Genomic DNA, 23603 nt, shown 5'->3' on the forward strand with positions numbered 1-23603 from the left:
CTTTGAGCGGCTGATTGGGGGAAAATATGGGTGAACATTTTTTCGCCCCCCCCCCCCATTGGCTAAAGCAGGATCCGCCCCTGCACACTTGTGAATAAACGACATTAAAATATTGACCATTGACTCTCAAAAGGGAGCACGGGCCGAATGTGCCCCCCCCCCCTATCCTGGATCCGCCATATCTCGCTGGAGTCGCTGATCTGGGGAGCGTTTCATCAACATTTTTGTCTGACAAGTTGTCAGATCTGACATCTTTCCTTAATTCTGATTGGCTGAGAGGTACTGTTACTATGGTAATTGTCGGATAAAACAGAACTTGTCGGACAAAGTCCCTTCGTGAAACGCTCCCCTGATGTCTCGTTCCAGATAGTAACAGTGGACAATCCCGATGGACAATCAAGTTGATCAAGTTTACAGAAGCGGATCTAGAGGGGGGGTTGGGGGGGTTGCAACCCCCCCCCAAAAAAAAAAATCCGGGGACCATTTTTTTTAATCTTATCTTTTTTTTTAAACTTGTAATTTTATTTTATTCTATTTCTATGTATTTATTTCATTTATTATTATTATTATTATTATTATTATTATTTCTTTTTGGGGGAGGGGGGGGGGAGGTTGGGCGAACAAATGTCACAGAGTCCCTTGCCCCCCCCCCCCCATCAGCTTTTTTGAGGACACGGGCCACCGCCGAAGTGACAAGCTAGGCCAGCGTTGCCGATTCTCATCCCCAAAATCCCCACATTAAAAAAAAAAAAAAATTGGGGGATTGTTGAAGTCTTTGGGGATGAAAAATAAATATTTGGGAACGAAAATATGAGTATCAGTGACAAGCTGTTCATAATAAAAGTATTAGGCTAACAGTGCTTATTCCAAGGTCCCCAATTCTTTGTATCTGTGTTGTTAACTGGCCTTACATTGCAGGAAAATGCAACTTAATTTTACAAATTTTCATGGGGGTTAATTTGGCAACGACCTCTATACCAAAGAGAGTGGTGTTTTAGATGCAAGAAAACGCCATTTTCACACACAGATTTTCAAAAAATTTCCCTACTGTGGGAGGGGGGACACCCCCCTCCCACACCCTCCCCCCTCGCTCGCTCCGCTCGCTTGGACTCGGTCGCTACGCTCCCTCGCATACCACCCCAACCCCCCCCCCCTTTATAAAAAGCTGGATCCGCCCCTGAGTTTGATCACCCGGCCATTAATACGAACACTCACCACCGCCAAATAAGTTAGTTATTATTTAGTCACGCGTACCCCCCCCCCCCCCCTCCCCCACCTGTCCTGCACCCAGGCCGCGCCAGCTCTCGATTTCGCGATTCGCGAGCTATACGTATATACACGTACAAGTACGGTATGCAATTTTGACTGTAATAAAGCGCTCGCGCTGCATGCACGTACGGTACTAGTATACTAAGCGCTAGCGCTAGCGCTAGCGCGAGTACTAGTATAGTGTAGACTGCACTGCATGCAGTCTTACTACTGCATATTTTTACATTATATACATCTGACTACATGTAGCTAGTGGGCGCAAATGAGTCATTAACGTAAGTTTATCACAGCACAGTCAGATAGATTAATAATATTATTTCGCTGATAATACCGTTAAAAAACTTTACAGGTTCTTTATGAATATGAGCTGAATGAGAGTGAAAAGAGGACGTGTCGAGTCAAGCAAGTCGATGCCACTTGCCAGTGATTGCATGCCAGTACGGTACCACCACTCACACGTATTGCGAGGTTGGTATTTATGTGATGGCATGCCAGTATGGTTGGGGGTCCTAAAGCTACGCGGGTCCTAAAGCTACGCACCCACTTAATACGCGTTGTCTATGGGAAAATACGCGCTCCACTGTAAATGGGACTAAGAAGAAGGATTCCATTACAGTTTTTCTTCTTTAACAGCCAAAATGAAGAGAAATATCGTAAGTATCATCTTTCTCCTACATCTATATCATTATATCTTTTTAGTCATTTGCAATAATATATGAAAAAAATATCAATAAAAGCAAAATAATACCTCTTTCGTGTCTGATGATTCAGAGTTGTCTTCCCCGTGCACTGTGCTGTTGATGTTTACGTTATGAGTCATCATACTGAATCTAGCCGGCTAGTATTTTTGTCCATAGCACGGCGGAAAGATTCCGTACGGTGACGTCATACGGCTGTCGTAAAGGGACTTACGATAAATGAAAATGAAAATAGGAATGTTGACGAAGTGTTGACGAAAATTACGATGAAGTAATTGAAGTTCTTGATGAACATAATGCTTTCGTTGACGATTGATGATGATGATGATGATGATGACAAATAGGGTCTAATTGATCATGATAACATTGTTGACTATGATAATGACGAAAGTGATGGTGATAATGATGATGATTATGATAGTGATCTGATGAAGATGATCGAGAAGATGATGATTCTGATAATGGTGATGATAATTATAATGATGTTGATGATTTTGGTGATACTGAATAATGATGATGATGCCGGATGGTGGTGGTTGTGGTGATGGAAATGGTGGTTGTGCACGGTGATGAAGATGATGATGATGAAGATGATGATGATGAAGATGATGATGAAGATGATGATGATCGATGATGATGATGATAAAGATGATGATGATGATAATTTTGGTGGCGGTGTTGGTAGTGGTGGTGGTAGTGGTGGCGGTGTTGTTAGTGGAGGTGATAGTGGTTGTGATCAATCATGAAAGAATAAAGAGAGAAGATCGATTAAAATCGCCGCCCCCTTCTTTTTTTTTTGGGGGGGGGGGGCCGGCTGCTTTAGAAGTTATGCATTTCAATTATATTCAAACGGGTATTTTAAGTGTGTAATTTCTTTTAATTTTTAATCTATCACAGGTGACTCGAAGACATATTCGCAAGAATAGGCTATATACCGAGAAGAACTACGAGGAAGCATGGAGGCTAATTGGAAATGGGGTATCGATACGTCAGGCTGGAATAAGGTGTGGTGTTCCAGAAGCAACTCTCCGTGGTCATCTAAGTGGCCGTTTTAGCAGAAAGCTTGGATCCCCTACAGCCATCCCAGATGTAGATGAGAGATCTCTAGTGGATCATCTCTCGTATATGGCAGACTGTGGTTATGGACTTACTCGTAAACAGGTGGGCATTCAAACTTATTCCCATTTGACTCAGTAAATGGGGGGGGGGCGGAGTCTACAAAATGGTTGATTAAAGTCATTTGTCAATAATTCAACACTCCTTTGTATATAATAAATAAAATGTCAAATTTGATAAATCATATGAGCTGAAACATCAACTTTTTGGAAAATTTATTAATAATGATTTTTCCTACCTTTCGTTCATTCTTGCAGGTTATTGAGCTAGCTGGGGCCACATTTCAAAAGGTCACAGGAAGAAGCTGCCGGTTCTCAACAAAGTGGTTTCGTGGATTCCTGAAGAGATGGCCGCAGCTACGAATCGTCCGGCCTCGAAAGCTCTCTATGTATCGAGCAAAATCCACAACAAAGCAGCGACTGACAAGGTACTATGATGAACTTCATAAAACACTGACGAACGCTGAACTCCTTGATAAGCCACACCTGGTTTACAACGTTGATGAATCTGGCTTCAACGCCGAGCATGCCCCTCCTCGTGTCGTTAGTGTGGCGAAAAACACACAGGCCATCACTTCATCTCGGTCACCAACGACGACGTTGCTTGCATGTGGTAATGCAAATGGTGATGCCCTCCCGCCCTTCTTTGTTTTCAAAGGGAAACGTGAAGTATCAGCGGACGTGAAGTCTGGATGCTTGCCCGGAAGTCGCTTCGTCAACACTGAGACAGGGTGGAGCAACAGTCAAGTGTTCAAGGAGTTCTTTACCACCCATTTCTTGCCTCACATAGAGCATAGGAGAGGACCGGAGGAATATGCAATTCTCTTGTACGACGGCCACAAGAGCCACATCGGCATACCACTCATTGAGGAAGCAAGGAAGAACAACATAATTCTCTTTCTCCTACCACCGCACACCTCTCACCTCCTCCAACCTCTGGACGTCGGCTGCTTTGGCCCAATGAAGCAACATTACAACTACCAGTGCGCTTCATTTCTGGCAGAACACCCAGGAGAGGTGGTGTCAAGGTTCTCTCTAACAAAGCTGATGTCTGCCGCATACCTGAAATCAATGACGGCGAAGAATCTCCAAGCTGCCTTCAAGAAGTCCGGCATTTATCCATACAACAGGGATGCTGTGGATATAGTAAGGGTCACCCAACCAAGCACCGTGACATGTGCGACCGCTGAAGTCCCAGAGATGCCAGAAGGCTCCACACCTGTCCAACAGATGCTTTTCCATAAGAGACCTTCACCGCCTGCTGAGGACAAATCAAAGAAGCGCCGAACATCTCCTTCCTACGAGGCTGGTGGTGTTGCCATCACAGAAAATGGCATTTTCCTCAAGATCTTTCGGGAAGATAAGGAGAAGACACAACAGAAGACCAGCAAAGGTGGAAAGAAGAAGACATCGTCAACCACTCAAAACGACAACTGTAATCCTGGCACAAGCAAACCATCTACATCAAGGGCACTCTTTACCTCACCAATTCCAGCCGACATTTCTTCAGACGAAGATGAGGATGACCAATGTTGCCAATGTCACAGGCTATCACCACCACGTGAGAGATTACCTGGAATCATCATTGTGAACTGGGGAAAGTGTGACGCATGCAGCCACTGGGTACATCTGAAATTCTGTACCCCAACAGAGAGTGTTAAGGACTCTGATTTTTTGTGCCCTTGTTGCGTCAGCAACCGAGAGCAGTAGCTATAGGCCTGCGGTACTGTATGTAAAAATGTGAATATATATATAATATATAAGTGTAAATTTATAGATATGTAAATACATAAATATGTCAATATATAAATATATGAATATGTTAAAATATATATATGTAAATATATAAATATGTTAATATTAAAATATGTAAATATGTGAATATGCAAATATGTAAATATATATATATATGTCACAATATAAAAATGTTAATATTCAAATCAGTCAAATGTATATATTGTTTACAATATTACTTATCATATAAATTGATGCTGAAAATATTGAATAGTAATTTGAAACTAAAAGACATTGCCCAGGGCAAAAGCAGGAAAAAAAATTTCTTGTGTTTTTATTTGTTAAAAAAATCATTTAATCCAACAGTTAAACCATATAGAGAGAGATGCATAAAGAGATATCATTATTATGGAGAGAAACGGAAAGAAAAATAAAAGAAAAAGAGATACGAAGATGGAGGAAAGACAGAAAGAGAAAGAGAGGGGAAGAAAATGAAAAAGCTAGGGAAGCTTTAATTGAGATAAAATAATAAACGACAGTTTAAAAGTGGATTGATTGATTGATTAATTGATTGATTGATTGATTGATTGATTGATTGATCGGTTATTGATTTGATGGGAAAGGGATTGAAGGAGTAATTGATTGAAAGAGGGGTGAGGAGAGAGAGCGAGAGAAAGATGGAGATAGAGCGGGGGAGTATGAATAGAGAGCTGAGGTCAAAAGGAGAAGGAAGACGGATATTTGACATGGATCAAAATTTCAATTCTGTTTATCCTCGCTCAGACACCATACCGGTACGGTTCTGAGTGGTGCGTAGCTTTAGGACCCCTTTCAAAACGACGACGAGAATGAGACGATCTTGAAAAAGACTGCAGAATTCCTAATTCAGTAAGTCTTTGCTAATTTTACTCCAGAGATATGTTTTTGAGAATATTAAGACCAAAATGAAGTGGTTTGGTAGTTTAAAATGAATTTCTCTTGTCATCTTTCATCCGAAGAAAACAAAGTGCGTAGCTTTAGGTCCCCCCATCATATACCCAGTTGTTGTGTGTCCAGACGATCAATTTTAGAAAGTCATTTGGAAAAATTTACAAGCGAAGTTTCATCAATTGTAATGTTAGTATGGTTAGTTCCCCCATGTCTGCGCGGTCTCCCAAGTCTGCGCACCCGCGTATCTGCGCGATTTTATTTTTAGTAAAACTTTGATTACGCAACGCCAACGAGTACGAACTTTACTCATGTAATAGTACATAGACAGGTCTTCATAAAAAAATCCAACTCAAAATGGTGGAAAAATAATGAATTCAGGGCATTTCATGTGACGGTCTCAAAATGCAGCCTTTGTCATCAAAATCCCCGAATCGTGTGCAAAGTGAATGAGTGCGCAGACACACTCTAAGCACCAAGGCTATTAATTCCTGTGTTAAAAAAGTGAGTGCACGCGAATTAAATGTTGGACTTAAATTACTTGATCTTACCATGGAGCTCCATGACGAAATATGTTCTTAAATTAGACTCTTAGATATTACTAAATTGAAAAAATGTATAAATAGTACTCGCCTGGTCTTTTCTTGGGCGGGGTATTGAAGCCTTTTTGTCCAGAACTTGCTCAACTTTTGCGGCAAATTTTGTCGCCATAGGGTTGTGCACATTCTCGTTTAATACTGGTTGTCACGTGACACGGCAATGTCGTTGGGCTGTTTGGCCTGTATTCAAGGCGTTCTATCCGTTATGATTTTATATTGAATGAAGCTAATTCCATCAGGTATAGGCCCCTATCAAGTCAAAATCGATACAGGGATCGAGAGGGGGGGGGGGGGTGGAGCCAAAAATTTCCCAGTCACATGGTATGAAAATGATATTTTTTATGATTGTCCACGATCATTAGAGCAAACCCGTGTGTGGCAGTACGGTAGCGTGATGAGTAAAAAAAAAAATAAATAAAAGAAAGAAAGAGGGCCAATGTAGGCATACATGGCGCGTGGGAATAAAGTTGCTTTATATGTTCCAAGCGAGTGAAGCAAGCGAGAAAAAAACTTTTTGTGCAAATCTAAATTTGAGATAGATATCTTAACTTACACTTTTCCTTTTCTTTTCATTAATTCCCTTCATTTCTTTTTTATCTTGGTTGTAGAACTTTCGGGGGCCCCTAGGCCTAACCCTTCCATCGTGTACCCCCAGTGCAATATCAGCAGGTGGGTCTCGATAACTCTGGATATTTAGCAATTAGACCTATTTATAGAAAAACATAACGTTAATGTTTTGACCCCTTCCCCCCAAAAAAAGGAAAAACAATTATAAACTAAGTTATATACATCCCCCTTTTCTCATTTCGCTTTTTATTTTCTCTATTCCCTCCTTATTTTTTTTTGGGGGGAGGGACCTTTTCGGGGGGCACCGCCCCTAGCTACACGCCTACCAGATGAAGAGGCGAGCGAGCAAAACCTTTGTCACTTTTATTACAAATATCAATTTTGCAATAGATTTTGACATAACATTCGGAATTATTCTCGCATGCATTTTTCTTTCCTTTTGCTTTTTTATGGCCTTTTATTTCTCTTCCCTTTCTCTTTCTGTCTTTCTTTCTTTCTTTTCCTTCCTTCATTCCTTTTCTCTTATCCAGTTTTTTTTTGGTGAAATCCACTGGACCGGGGATCAAGGGCCAGCCTGCATGCCCCCGGTGGTTTACGCCTCTGCCGTGGATGTAAGCTATATATACGCATGATCTTAATCTTCATTATGATTCAAACTATATAGAGGCGCATCCAAGATTTTCCAAATTAAGTAGGGGGGGGGGGCGGGGTGAATTTTCTCAAGTAAAATTTGACAACTCCCAAAAAAGGTTCTTACTAAAAAAAAAAAACCGGTCATTATATTGTCTCGCGTAAAGTTTGACAAGTTAAAAAACAATGGTCACTCAAAATGAAAGTCATTTTGTCCGCGTAATATTCGGCAAGCCCCCCCCCCCCCACAAAAATAAGAAAAGGGAAAGTCATTTTGTCCACGTGATATTTGGCAACCCCCCCCCCCAAAAAAAAAAAAAAAAAAAAAAAAAAAAAAAAGGTTTTAACTATAGCAATGATCGAAGGTCATTTTGTCTCGCGTAAAATTTGACAATTTTTTTATAAAGTTGTCACTAAAAAGAAGGTCATTTTTTCCACCATTGATTATATTTGGCAAGCCCCCAACCCCCACCCCCATAAAAAAAAGTTTGTCCCTAAAAGTGATGTATAGAAAGTCATATTGTTAATTTGTTCCCAGTAAAATTTTGAATTTGGCAATTAAAAAAAAAGGCAAAAAAGAGAAAAGAATATGAACGAAATATCCCCATTACAAATAATGCTGTACGTGATTCTCATGAGGGGGGGGCACATAACTAGTATTAATAACATATTTAATTCCAAAATGTTTACTATAAATCTCAAAAGGGGGAACGGGCAGAAATGCTCACCCCAACCCCCCCCCCCTCCCCCCCCCCCCCCCGCCACTGATTCCAATCAATAATGACTTTTCTCTGCAATACTGATGCTTTGAAATCAAGATACTGAAGATTGATACGCTTAACATAAATTATGAACGTCTGACAAAAAGATAACCAACCGATCACCTGACCGATCAGCTGACCAGTACGCGTATCACTTCGGAGTTGATCACTCGTCGCAGCTGTGTGGAACGCTCACCGAAAATCAACAAAAAGGGCCTGAAATGTAAGTTTAACAATAATCAATTTTAATTTCAACTATTTTCACAACTAAATAAAGGTTTGCCGTCCGAATGAAAGGTATATCGGATAACTCTAACTTGTATTAAGGTGTACATTTACCAAAGTCTTGGGTTGGAAATCAGAACAGCATTGTCCAACCCATAATTTGGGTAATGTCGCCTATGAGGTCCATACATGTTAATGTTTGGACCTCATTGGTACTAGGAGTGCGCAGACATGGGGTACCATTTTTTTTTCAATCTGAAAATGACTGCCCAAAGGTTTTTTCAAGAAAATCTTATATTTTCTTTCATTTTTTAATGAGAAATTAGGTACACTTACTCTTAATAATATAAGGAACACTATTAACCAAAAGATTTTGTGAAATAAGAAGAAATTCATGTTAAATCTTTACTCAAATTGTTAGTTGCGCAGACTTGGGGCCCACTATCATACAAAATGTTAGGAAATATTATAGAGAACAAAATAGAAGGTGATTACAACGATTGAATTCGTATTTTTAGTGTAATCCAAAGAAAAAAAAGATCGGCTTCAAAAATGTAAAGTGTCTGGACACCCGACCCCCCATCCTACCACTCACACGTACCGTATTGCGAGGTTAGTATTATTAGTATACTAACCTGAGTAACCTCGCACCATGAACCGCGTTTGGCAGTGGATTTCTAACTAGTGGGTCGCGCGTGCTGGGATCTCACGTCTAATTCTGGTGTCCACAACACACGACTTGTAGTTGTATGACTATGGCTTGATTTTTCTGTGCGCGGCGGCATGTAATGAACCCTTGGGTGTGCCAGTACGTAACCCAGGCCAGGAGTCCACCGTGAACATATGATAGACACGGTCACACGGGACGAGGGTAGATTGTGGTCTCAATAACTTGGAAAGAAAATTGTGAAAACAGAAATTATGCACTTACCTAGTCCAATTTTACAATGCAAAATCCCCCCGTCGTGGCTCATCGATTTTTGTCTTTATTTCATAAAAATATATAAAAAGAACTGTACCAAAATAAAGATTATTATTCCATTTTGGCCTGAAATGCACCAAAACGGGGAAAAATTAACTTAAAAGGGGAAAAAACAGTGACTTCGGCTGTCGCGCAACTTCACTTCTCTGTTTTATCCGAACTTAATACATAAACATATGGCCATTGAGTCCCCTGTACAGATCGCACTAAAACTTCGGTCTCTGTATTTGGTGAGTGGAGCCAACGAAGTTCAGCGGAACAACCAACATAACAGAGACTGAAGCTTTTGGTCTAGCACTTACCTAGTCTTGAGGACGCAATGATGATGACTTAAAATCCTGTCATATACTTCTTCATCATTGTCAATGATGAAGAAGTATGATGGTGGGCCCCAAGTCTGCGCACCTAACAATTTGAGTTAAGATTTAACATGAATTTCTTCTTATTTCACAAAATCTTTTGGTTAATAATGTTCCTTATATTATTAAGAGTAAGTGTACCAAATTTCTCATTAAATATGAAAGAAAATATAGGATTTTCTTGAAAAAACCTCGGGCAGTCATTTTCAGATTGAAAAAAAAATGGTACCCCATGTCTGCGCACTCATTCACTTTGCACACAGTTCAGGGATTTTGATGACAAAGGCTGCATTTTGAGGCCGTCACATGAATTGCCCTAAATTCATTATTTTTCCACCATTTTGAGTCTGATTTTTTTATGAATACCTGTCTATGTATTGCATGTGTAAAGTTTGTGCTCGTTGCGTATCTTCTTTTACTAGAATCGCGCAGATACACGTGTGCACAGACAAGGGGGACTGCGCAGACTTGGGGGAACTTGCCATATATGACAAGATTTTAAAAGTCATCATCATTGCATCCTCAAGAAAAGCACTTACCATGATTATATGGATGAAGGTCTATCGTGTGGCAGTATCCTGACATCGAGGCACAGACTTGAACCTAAAAAAAAACGAAAAGTTCTGTCGCGATACCTCTCCTAATTCTTTCAAAATTCATAACAAAAATGGCCGATTGAGACTGGGGTAGAAGGAGAGAACTGGGTTAGCCAGTACGGTACCTTGCCGGTACTCGAGCTTCTCAAAATGCCATTTACTAAGAAGATCTAACGTTAATCTAATATTCATGACGTTAGGCCTACCGTACCGGTAATTTTTATATTGTCGCATGCACACATTACCAATGGGTCAATCATAATTTTGTGATGCATTGGATCATGGTTTCTGTTTTTGTCCTTTTAAGTTTATTTTTTCCCCATTTCAATGCATTTCAGCCAAAACGGAATAATAATCTTATATGACATCTAGATAGATCCTTGGCATTAGACCTCTAATCATTAGTTGTTTGATATCGATCATTCGGACCATTTTACAATGAAGTCATCGACCTTGCAATTTAGGATCCATTCATCGTGCAATTTTGGATCCATACGATTTTGTCCATTGCATGCGCACATTGTACGTGACAATCAACAAATCGAGCTCGCACTGCAATCTTTTCATCTTTTACCTCATGAAGTATTCTGTCCATTGCACTCATAAACATTCATTATTTGTATGTTATTTTGGTCAAGTTCTTTACATATATTTTTATGAAATAAAGACAAAAATCGATAGCCCTGTAAGGATTTTGCATTGTTAACCCCCTAATGGTGGCTGTCTGCGTACGACGAGAAATTAAAAAAAAAGTGTTTAAAAAATCCTCGAGACAGATGGCTGTCAGCTGTCTACATCATCATCTGCTATAATCTTCAAAGGGCTGTTGTTGTTGCTCTTGAAGATGAAATTAGACTTTGATGCAACTGCTTGGATGCACGTTATGAGGATTGAGGAATATTTTCAAGGTGATTTTGCAGGAGCTTTTGGAAGCTGTCAAGCGAAACTGCATGAGAGGGAGATCTAATGTTAGTATGAAGGTAGACCAAAAGCTTGGGTCTCTTTTATATTGGTTGTTCTGCTGAACTCCGTTGGCTCCACTCACCAATTACCCTGGCCCGGGGGGGGGCTAGTCAAATATATTGCTGTACACACGCATGACCCAAAAAACGTGTTTAAAGGGGTGTTTTTTCAGTTTTGGACGCGGTCCGCACGTGGACTCGTGAAGGGTATCAAAAACACGGATTTTCAAGAAAAAGGGTGGTTTTGAAATACTGGTCAATGGTCAATCGCGGGGTCAAACGTATTTAGGGTATGTTTTTTCCCCCAAAGCTTTTTTTTTTTTTTAAAGATTAGCCAAACGTGTTTAGGGTATGTTTTTTTCCCAAGCTTTTTCCCCGAGGTCATATTTTGGCGACAACTTGTGTAGGGGCCAAAATGTGTAAATAAACCCCGCGAAAAACTTGTTTAGGGGGTTATTTTGCAAACAGAGAAAAACTTGTTTAGGGGTGTTTGGAAATTACCTGGTCACGCGTGTGTACAGCAATATATTTGACTGGCCCCCCCGGGCCAATTACAGAGACCGAAATTCTAACTCGATCTGTACAGGGACTCAATGGCCATATTTTTATGTATTAAAATTGGATAAACCAGGAAGTTGGAGTTGCACGACAGCCGAAGTAAGTCACTGTTTTTTTTCCTTTTAAATTTATTTTTTCCCCGTTTTGGTGCATTTCAGGCCAAAACGGAATAATAATCTTTGTTTTGGTCCAGTTCTCATATATTTTTATGAAATAAAGACAAAAATCGATGAGCCCCATCGGGGGGATTTTGCATAATTGTTAACCCTCTAATGGCGGCTGCATGATTGCGAGCCGTCTGTGTACGAGGAGAAAAAAAAAAGTTAAAAAACTCCTCGAAACAGACGGCTGCCAGCTGTCTACTATGAAGGTAGAGTATGAAGGGGGCCCAATGTCTGCGCACGCACACCTAATTATCTAACTTTAGATGTAATACAGTCTGACCTAGCCTAACTCCGTGATGATATTTTATAATGATTTTGAATTTCATACACTGCCATTTCATCACAGAGCCCTAACGTTAGTATTAACGTTAGACACGCATGGGACTACATGTATGAACTATGTCTATGCCTAGCCCTAGCTGAGTAGCAAACTGTAAGTAGCATTAGAATAGATCTAATGTTACACAAGAACTGAAGGGAATTCTCTTCGTATTTAACATTGCAACTGCCGATTGCATTTTAAACCAAAATTTTATTATGTTAGTTGCATAGAGTAAAGTGCCCAAATATTGGACACTTGGATCTAAGCATAATTGGACCAAAACAAAAATACAATCATTGAATCAAATAAAAATCATGTGTATTTCCGTAGTACAAATGTTGAATATTAATGTCATAAAAAAATAGAATTGAAAAAAAATATGGTGAATGGAAATTATTTACTTACTACCAGAAGCTTGTTTTTTGCCAAATATTTGATGCGATTTAATCGCACTCTAAACCCCCAAATAATTGCTTGATAAGAAAATAACTTGAATCAGCTGCGCAAATTCCGATTTTGATTATTATCAATAATGTTGATATAGAAATTGGTAAATAATAATCATTTACTTACCAAACGGACCTCTGTCGGCTCTAAACGTTGGACGTCTTCGCTCAGCTGCGCGCGACTTCGTTCTGAAAATGAGCGTGCGCGTGTAAACAGCACGCATTTCCAATTCAATCGGCCGATATGTCCGATGCTTGGGAGAGTGTCATATCTGGAAGGGTGTCAAATTTCGATCTGCCGCAAAAAAATCTGCAATGGCCGCCTTGGGGGTTCCCCACGGCAGCCATTGCAGATTTTCTTGCAATAGATCAAACATTTGCGATCTCGGCAGCGACGATTCACTTCCCCCTTACAAGATTTGTTTTGGTCATCGATCTTTTGGAGTCCATAATTAGCGAGGGTCATCATAAGAATCTTTCGAAGTCAAAATCATGGATTCAGCCACAATCTTGCCTATTTTGCTCATTAGCATAGGGACCTGCAGACTGAGGGGAGTTTCTGTAACTTTACATCCTACATCTTTACATGTTTCGCCATCTATTTTCTATATTTCCTTGAAGATAATTTACTTGGAAACTATGTTCTATAATTAAAAATATTCCTTTCTTTCTTAACTGAAAGATTGATGTCAGTTGATGTCGCACTACATGAATGTCTACATGTCGTCAGTTTGATTTGCCAAATTTCAGATCAAAATTTGTATTTAAAAAATAACAGCATATTTAAAATTTTTTCAAACCGGCTCAACCCCCTCTTGATTTTACGAACTGGCTTGAACCATTCTTTGTGTACTATAAAGTCTCTGAAATGGCGCTCACAGGTCAAAGACCCGACCTAGATGCGGCGGTATCCGGTGCGTATGATTTGCGCAGGTTTTGTGCCTAAAAAAAAAAAAAACGTGCTCATGGCATGAATGATTTACGAACTGGCTTAAACCTTGGGTTTGTGCCGTTAAAAAACAGTGCACATGGTGCGCGTGATTTTAAGAACTGGTTCAAACCCCCTTTTTGGGGTAAAAATGAGCGGCTTCTGAAACGCATACATATTGAAAGAATAAATACAAATTGCAGACAAAATTTTGTATATTACAAAAGGGCAATTCCAAGCAAAAGTGGACATTTTCCAAAAATTTATATTTGCTCTATTTCAAATCTGGATCAAATTTTTCTATCAAAACTCATGGGATTTCATAATTACAAAAGGGGAACATAATTAGCCACAATCTTTTTTCTTACGCTTCTCCTTAAATGAGAATCCAAACCATACAAAAAATTTTATACATGGGGGCATTTTCACCACAGATGGACACAGAGGCAAAAAAATCAAGTTGATATTCATGTCAAATGCTTTATGTTTTTTAATAAAACAAGACCTGAAGTTTCTGAGACAACATTTTTTTCCGAATGTGGCAGCCATTTTTTATTTTAAAATGGCTGCCAAAGTATGGATACAAATTAGTGTTGAAAATAGTATATTGATACATATTTTGTTTTGACAGATTTTTAAAGAACAGGTTTGATCATGATGTTTTCGCCTGTGATTTAGCTTGCTATTATAACACTTTTTAAAATCCCACAGAAAGAAACACCAGTAATTCATTCATCTGATAAAAAAACATTAATGAAGTATGTGATATGGTATGTAATGTCAGTTACCGAAAACATGAACTTTTTTTTCCCATTTCCTGGAAAAGAGGATATATTATATGAAACTTGGTAGATTTCCTCTCTAGGTAACACCCCTCCCTTCTACACCAAAATTAAAGATTACCAATTAACAATGAAGCCATAGGGTACCATTAAATATATGTAATGTCAGTTACCAAGTGGAAAATGTAATGTCAGTTACCGAGATGTAATGTCAGTTACCATGATAAAACGTTGGTTACCAATATTGAAATGCAAATATGTGGTCAATTTTATGGTGAGGAAATATTGTATACTTGTTATTTAACCCTAAGAAGACGGGGGGGGGGGGGGGGGGCTGATTCAGATTCGACATTTTTCGCAATAAATCCACGGCTCGAATCTTTTGACCGCGTCGCTCGCTGACTTTTTACCTTCAAGTCTCGAGCAACTTTTGAGACCAAAATTGTGACCCCCGGGTACACGGTTCCGAAATTACGCAACATTTTGTAAGTGCATGCAGACCCAAAATTACTGAAAAACGTGAATTTGTGTACAAATCCAATGGATATAGTGTTTTCAGCCAAAATTCATAAAATGTATCATTATTTTTCCTTTTACTGCTAAAATCAATTAATTTTATCTTGTATAGGGCCAAAATAAAGTCCCTGACAATTTCCATTGAAAAAACAATAAAAAACAAAAAGTCGAAAAACAAAGAAATACATAAGAAATTTAGAAAACAATAGAATACATAAGAAAATAAATGTGATGTTGAAATTTTTTTTAAATAGATTTGATTAAATGCCTATCTAGAGTATGTGAAACAAAAATTATAATTTTAGGGTCATTATTTTATTAATTAGATCAAAATTATGATTTTTACGCATAAATTAGCATAATTAATCAGCAATGAGATTTTTTGCAGAATATGATTTAATAGTTTTGTAGATAATGCCATGGGTAATGCGCGTGCCAATTTTCGTTGCGATCGCGCGATCGACGGCCGAGATCATAAGGGGGGGCTGAATCAGCCCCCCCCCCCCAGTCTTCTTAGGCGTCGAAATAGCCCAGTCTATATAGGGTTAAGTCTTTCACTTTAAAAGTCACACCAGAAGGAGCTTGCTATTGACTTTTAAAAGGTATAGTTCACAAGGAATACTATATGAAATTATGAAGGAAGTTGCATTCCCATCATGCAAAAAAAAATTACTATGAAATTGTTTTGTACATGCACTTACCAAGTACCTAATTGTTTGTATCAGACAATTTTTTGTTTGGTTTTCGGGGGGGGGGGGGGGGGTAGGGGGTACTTTTCCCAACCTAATGCCTAAATCTGCAACATTTTTTAAGCTTAACATTGTGATGAAGGGGATTTCCAGGGTCCCTTTTTTAGTTTCTAGGATTCTTTTGAGCATTGCCTCGCTAAAAGTAAATTCCTGGTTTTTATACCTGTTAGTAGTGTGGATGTGTGATACAATTTTGTTTTTGGTTTACAAGTATAGATGAAAAGTGAAATTTGACAGTTCTGATGAATGTTGCATGGATCTACTAAAACTGTGGTGTTTTTTTTTCTAATTTACAAATAGTTCAGTTTCAGTTTAGAAGCTGGAGTTTATTTTTTGTTGACAGCTTATAAAAGAAATTAGCAAAGAAAATGATTAAACAAATTATGAAGAGAATTGAAATCCGCCAGATATGAACAAGCATTGCTTGTACTGACCAGAATAGAAATCAATAAAACTACATGGCTGCATGAGATTCGGGGGAGGGGTACATGTAGCCTAGGGGAGGAGACCCTTATTCATTTTGCCTTTTTTGAGGGGAGGGGGAGGTTGGAGAAGGAAAAGGTTTAAAAAGTCAATATAAAACTGATGAATATATTATGGGTGTATAGTCAGAAAAATCCATGTGTACAGTCAATGCAATATTATATTACTATAGGAAAACATGTAGCTGCTATGACCCCACCCCCCACCCCCCGAGTAAGTAAAACATACATTTCTTATCTTTTGATAATTAAAAATGTGAAGTATTATGAAACTTTTATGATTTTAAAAAGCCTTACATATAAGTACCAAGAAAATTATGCCTTTGAAAATCATGTAGCACTGGTAAATGTTAATGCGTATTGTCAGTTACCGACAAGTAATGATAAAAATGTTCAAATCAAAGAAAGGAATTAATAAAAAAGAAAAAGTTTTTTCATTGAAATGTTCCTAAATACTCGGGTATACTTCCACATCAAGCTCACTTTCATGTGAAGCCCTGCACAGAAGATACAATGCAATGATTCCACACATTTGACTTCCATGTGTTATCTCTATGGCAAATTAAGTGTAATGTCAGTTACCGTAATGTCAGTTACCAGCATGGTTGTGGAAAAATTATCATAGTCCCCAAAAGACAAAAACGAATTGTTTAATATTTTGACAGATCTTAACCTAGTAACGGAAGTATATTTACATATTCAAATTATTTCTCTATCTACTCAGGGACATGAGATATTTCAATTTTAATGAACACCCTGAAATTGCATGTCCTTTTGCGTAATGTCAGTTACCGACACATTTTTGCTTGCTGATGCGTAAAAAAATGTGGTTACATAGGAAAACTTAGTATCAGAGTATACAGCAAGGTTCACTTTATTAACTCTATCAAAAGCAAACTCCCATCATTTGTTGTTTTAGAGATACACACAATGAAAGGTGTGAAAACATTGTGCCGTGTAATGTCAGTTACCGTGAAAATGCCCATGGGACTACATACATATTTTTTACTTAATTTCAATTTAACAGAAAACTATCGCTTGTTTTGTAAAATTTTCTTTTGGATAATCTGAAGGTCATCATTTTACATCATATCAAAAGAAAATCTTAAAATATAAGTTCAGTTTACGTTGCCTTTGTGTGAATATTTCAGATGTCACTCCATAACCGGGTATGGGTTTATGTTTTAAGTTGTAATTAATGAAAAAATACACAAATTTTTTTATGTAATGCAGCATATTAAAGCTAGAACAACATAGAATCCAATCAATAACTCAACATTGTGATAGCCATTTAAAGTTCACAGAGTTTGAGCAATATGTTTTCTTAAATATGCATGTCCATTTTACGTTACTCCGTAACCATGATTATGAATATTCATATCTCATTAATTCAGTGGATCAAAGTAACAAATCATAAATGTTATTATTTTGAAGAGTGGGTTTCAGCAACTACTATCAGGTACCATTTCTTTGCAAATAGCTATTTAAATATGGGTGATATCTTTGTTTGAATGCCGAAAACTTGTTTTTGAATGTCACTCCGTAACCGTGGAACTGCCCAAAAGAATAAAATTTATGCTTTAAATTGGTACAAATAATTGAGCTGGTTTCTTTCAAAGCGCGAAGTGATGAGTGTCTGAAAAACATCCAAACTTTGAATGCGATTATCTCGAAATCATGTTTTGGAGACCAGCCGAGGTTTAAGCCAGTTCGTTAAATCACTAACGATATGTGGGACTAGAATGCCACTTCTGGCCAAGCAAATTCCATCATTCTTATAGACATAATAAATTTCATGCCAAGAATATATTGATGTATAGATAAGCCAAGAATATTGAATGGAAAGTGGATGACTTTTTTATGGATGTAGAGATGTGAAATGGGAAATTTCAGGAACTTTTGGGAAAGGCTCCCCACATGGACAAACGGTTGTCAAAATATAAAAACGTCTTAAATCCACTAGATTTTTCTTGTTGACATTGCTGTGATGTGCCATGACGTATATTCACGCACCTTTTAAATCAGGTGGCCCAAAATAATCATCCCAGTATGGTATTGCCAAAAGTTCCTAACCTTGTTATTTTGATATAAACCATCCTCATTTCTGAACCATCACCGGTCAATATGTATACATTACTCGTTTGACTGTTCATCATCAGTCATGTGCAGGTGCAACCAATCATTTGAATAGGATCCACTATATCTGATTAGTTAAACGTAGCTGGATGTCATCAGAACAATTACAAGATCAGTCAACACCATGGGGAAAATAATTATCATGTTATTAATATTGTATTTAGACTTTATAATTTGGTATTACTTTCCCAGTTATTTATTCCTCAGAAGTAAAGCCTTTACTTTTTAATATTTATATTCATATAATTTGTTGATTTTCAGTAATTCCAAACCAACCTGACTATGGATGGCCGTGATAACTCAAATGTCGGTTCTAGTGACTCTGAGGGAATTCCTGCCAGGCCTCCTCCAAAGAGAGCAAAGTCAAAATCCAGAGTATGGGACAGAGTGGCTCGCCTTGCCAGAAGAACCAGAAGCTCAAGAGAAGGAGACAGTGACTTTGCTTCAACCGGAGAAGAAGCAGGGGAGGCTGACCTTCCATCAGAGCAAATGGACTTGAGTGATGGCCCTTCTACTAGTTCCTATCATGCAACAAATGTAAAAAAACAGCAGCTCTCAGATTGTAGTTCCTCAAGTGAAGGTGACCTAGCAACATGTGGCAATGCAGTCAGGTCGCCAAAGCACACTTGCTACAATCCACCAGATAACAGTGAAGTAATTTATCAGCACTGTGTTCGTCCAAGTGCTGTCAAGGCAATGTTCAGACCGGCAGAACTAAAGCTTCACAGTGATCATGTTCAATTGAGAAAGAAGCGAAATCCAAGCAGTACCATTTCTTGCAGACATTCAGATTGTGCTCTTGAAGTACAAAAGCATCGCAATGACTGCTGCCATTGTCCATCTTGCTGCTGCTGTCGCCGTGGGAATTTAGGTACTTGTTCTGGCAGCTGGCCTAGGAATAGGTCTTGTCCTTTGCGTATGAGTTTGAGGATGCCCATTCAGCCATCTAAGGCTGTGCAGTCTCCGTCCTCATCTCCCCGTAGCAAGAATCTGTGGAAGCGTAACTCAGTACAAGGTCCTCTCATGACGAAATCAGTATCCCTCCAGAGTGAGCGTCCAGGCAGTGCAATGTATGACATGAGGATAGCTAACATGGAGTGTGGGGAGGAAGAGAAAGCTGCATTGAGAGCCAATCGATCCCTGGACATGTTGCACAGTGCTGTCATGCATGATGTCAAGGGCTTGTCAAGAAGCATTCCATTGTTTTGTGATCAGGATAGAACAATTAATGAACAAAATGGTAATGAGCAGAAAATAAAAGAGAAACCAGTTGATCAGTGGAAAGATAAAGTTTCAGGTCTTGTATTCAAGGAGAGACTAGAGGTGGGTATCAATTAAAGGCATGGAAAGACATTAGCCCTCAAGAATTCAAATTTTATTTGAACCCATTTTCAACAAATCTAAGTGACTATGTTATAATTTTAGTTGACTTGAATCACATGTTAGACTGCATGGATGCAGACATATAATGTACAACTAGACAATAATTTCTTGATAAACCACATTTATTTGATTTTGTCACATCATTTACAGAGAATACCTTAAAGGAGAATGAAGCCTTTGGAACAAGATAGCTTGTGTGAAAACAGAAAAATCAAAGAAACGGATCAACAAAAGTTTGAGAAAACTGACAAATAATGAGAAAGTTATGAGCATTTGAATATTGCGATCACTAATGCTATGGAGATCCTCACATTGGCAATACGACAAATATGTGTGATGTCACTGATGAACAACTCTCCCCATTACTTTAGTATATATTTCACTTAAACTGCCTCTTTTATCTCATCTATCAGTAGATCATGTATTCTTTTTATAGGAGGGCATGTAATACAGATTTTTAAAAATACATCATGGATAAAGAGTTTGTATCACCATTAGAAAAAGCAAAAAGAGACTTTTTTGGGGTATTTTATAGTCTATCAAAGGGAAAGTTGTTCACATGTGACATCACACATCATTGTCGCATTGCCAATGATAGGATCTCCATAGCATTAGTGATTGCAATATTTCAAATGCTCAGAACTTTCTTATTATTTGTCTGATTTTTCTCTAACTTTCTTTTTTCTTATTCTTTGATTTTTCTGTTCCGACAGAATCCTACTTGTTCCAAAGGTTTCATTCCCCTTTAAACAGAAAACTATGCCAGATATTTTGCATCCATCTCAAGTTTTTATAATTTGAATCAAGAACACTACAGAAATTTTTTATCTATGATGATGATGAGAATCTTTATTTCCAGATATGTTTTCTGGAAAGGAATTCTTTTAATGTCAAACTAATAATGATAAGTTAAAATTTCATCAGAAAAAAATACCCATCCAACATGTATGATGGTTGTGGTGTTATTATCCCATTATGCATGTAACAGACAGTTACTATATATTAGTAAGCTTTTTATTGTATTTTGATTTTAACTGATTTCTCAGATTATAATAGATAGTTACAATTTTTCTTCTATTCTATACTTAATTATTTTATCTCTCCTTTTTCATTCAATCTTATTATTTTCTTTCCCATTTTTGTGCAGTCCATCCTTGGTTGGTTCCGGGAGTTCAATGACCAGCAGAAAAACATGATGATGAAGAGGCTTGTGGTAAGGCAATAATATGAATCTTATTTTTAGGTGGGGGATTTTTCTTCTAAGCTCATCAAAAAGGAGAAACGGAAGGCAACCACAGAAGCTGCATTTATGGTTATACCAGTATTATAAGTCTTCTGTATTAGGATGAGCCCATATTATCTATGCACAGTATTAAAGTAAATGAATTGTTGGTTCTTTTCACTACTCCATATGATTGATTGTAAACTTATTTGCAAAGGTTTGATGTATTGAGGAATCTAAATTTTCAATAATCTTACTTGCACTGTGCATGCAGTCTCATTAACATTTTGATATTTCTGCTGTGTAGCACCTGTTTTGAATGTTCTCTGTGCTTTGTCATTTGCTGTTATAACTGAAAATATTTTGTTTCTATATTTTGTATTGAAAATGACAGGAGGAGTGTGATTTGCCTCAGATGCACATGTTATCTGTTACTATGGAACCTATCCTACATCAACACTGCCCTCATAACTGCCAAGATTTATTGTCATGGTTACCAAACCAGCTCTCAACAAAGATCCTGAGTTACCTTGACCCAGGTATTGGACAAAAAAATGAATATAAGTTCAGAATTTCTTCTATCTCTTAAATATTAGTCTGACTATGACAGAGTTGGTATTTAGAGAAGTTCATATTGGTAAAACAGTATGAATTCTCTTTATTAGAATATTAAAGGATGAGTCATATATGTGTGTATATCATAACGAAGTTGATATTGTTCTGCTCGGAGTCAGTCAAATAGAACAAACTCAAGATGAAATAAAAACTCCGTACTGAAAGAAATTTCACAAATTTTTGCCCATAGGGCTTTGTCAAGTGATTTATTTGAAAATGATCAAGATTTAATATATTAACATGCAATTATCTTGAGTCATCTGTGTGATTCTTAAGCAAAGCCTGGTGATGTTTGTGTTTAACAAGGTTTTCATAACAGTTAATCCTGTATTATGTCCTTTTGGTGTTAATGAATTCCTTTCACACGCTATATTGTGAAGCCTTTATTTATTTTTGGCTCGCCAGGACGAAGTTTAGCAGAGACCTAGTAATCAATTCTCCTCTTGGTCTGTTAGTCTGTAATAATCTGTTGGTCTGTTCGAAAATGTTTAAGTTTTTGTTCAACTTGCTCTCATTTCTGTATTTTTGCATCAATTATGTTCATACTTAGTACATATGATCCTTGGGTAAAACAACATGTTACCACATGAGACTGATGGGTCAAAGGTCATCTAGCAGTCATAAGGTCAAATGATTTGAGGTCATGTTCATCTTTTTTGAAGTTTTTGTTCAACTTGCTCTCGTTTCTTTATTTCTGCATGATCTTTGGATCTTACCACATGTGTGTTCCTGAGAATGATAAGGTCAAAGGTCATCTAGGGGTCAAAGATCATATTGCATGTTTTATTGATCGTGAAATCAGGCGAGACCTGTGGTTTGTGAACCACGTTGTTTAAATATTCTGGTCTTGCATATATGAGCAGGTCTTTTTTAACCATTCAAAGAAAAGACTTCTTGAATGAAATTGTGTGGAAATAAGAATGTATGGAAAGATAAATCATCCTCTATCTGTTAAATTTTTAACATCTAAATTATAATTCAGTTTTCCAAATTTATTACCTGTTTAATCCTAAGAAGACTGGTTCAGTCCCCCTTGACATTTTTGTCTCGCCTGCATAGCAGAATGAGACTATAGGCGCCACTTTTCCGACGGCGTCGTCAATATTGAAATCTTAACCAAGGTTAAGTTTTTGAAATGTCATGTATATGGACCTAGTTCATGAAACTTGGACATAAGGGTAATAAAGTATTACTGAACATCCTGCCTGAGTTTCAGGTCACATGACTAAGGTCAAAAGTCATTAAGGGTCAATGAATTTAGACCATGTTGGGGGAATCAATATCGAAATCTTAACCAAGGTTAAGTTTTTGAAATGTCATAACTTCGAAAGTATATGGACCTAGTTCATGAAACTTGGACATAAGGGTGATCCTGCCTAAGTTTAAAGTTTGAAGATCCTGCCTAAGTTTCAGGTCACATGACCAAGGTCAAAGGTCACTTAGGGTCAATGAACTTTTACCATGTTGGGGGTATTTGTGGAATCGTCATCATAACTTTGAAGTTTTATGGATCTAGTTTATGAAACTTAAGACATAAGAGCAAATATGTATCCCTGAACATCCTCTGCGATTTTCAGGTCACACGACCAAGGTCAAAGGTCACTTAGGGTCAACGAACTTTGATAATGTTGGAGGTATTTGTGGAATTGTCATCATAACTTTAAAGTTTATAAATCTAGTTCATGGAAACTTGGGACATACGTAAGAGTAACCATGTATCCCTGGATATCTTGTGCTTGTTTCAGGTCACATGACCAAAATCAAAGGTCATTTAGGGTCAGTGAACTTTGGCCGTGTTGGGGAAATTTGTTGAATTGGCATCATAACTTAGAAAGTTTATGGATCTACACATGTAGTTCATGAAACATAGACATAA

The 23603-nt window shown here is 37.9% G+C and overlaps 2 protein-coding genes across 2 annotated transcripts in view; both read left to right on the forward strand.

Moving 5' to 3' along the window:
* Positions 1-1401: 1401 nt before the first annotated feature.
* Positions 1402-23603, forward strand: part of LOC129256956 (F-box/WD repeat-containing protein 7-like) — a 42904-nt gene continuing 20702 nt past the window's right edge. The window contains exons 1-4 of the mRNA XM_054895183.2: positions 1402-1544; positions 18769-19830; positions 21038-21103; positions 21507-21651. Coding sequence (XP_054751158.1) covers positions 18790-19830; positions 21038-21103; positions 21507-21651 — 1252 coding nt within the window. The 5' untranslated portion in view covers positions 1402-1544; positions 18769-18789. The remainder of the gene's footprint in view (positions 1545-18768; positions 19831-21037; positions 21104-21506; positions 21652-23603) is intronic.
* LOC129254701 (uncharacterized) lies at positions 1908-4792 on the forward strand. Its single transcript, XM_064096024.1, has 3 exons — positions 1908-1922; positions 2865-3128; positions 3341-4792. The coding sequence occupies exons 1-3, from the start codon at positions 1908-1910 to the stop codon at positions 4790-4792; spliced, it is 1731 nt and encodes a 576-aa protein (XP_063952094.1).

This window comes from Lytechinus pictus, chromosome 3 (assembly GCF_037042905.1).
Source record: "Lytechinus pictus isolate F3 Inbred chromosome 3, Lp3.0, whole genome shotgun sequence".
Classification (NCBI taxonomy): Eukaryota; Metazoa; Echinodermata; class Echinoidea; order Temnopleuroida; family Toxopneustidae; genus Lytechinus; species Lytechinus pictus.

Excerpts from the sequence above, each read along its gene's own strand:
- LOC129254701 (XM_064096024.1), top strand. Across the intron at positions 3,129-3,340 it reads ATGGACTTACTCGTAAACAG|GTTATTGAGCTAGCTGGGGC; the intron begins GTGGGCATTCAA and ends TCATTCTTGCAG.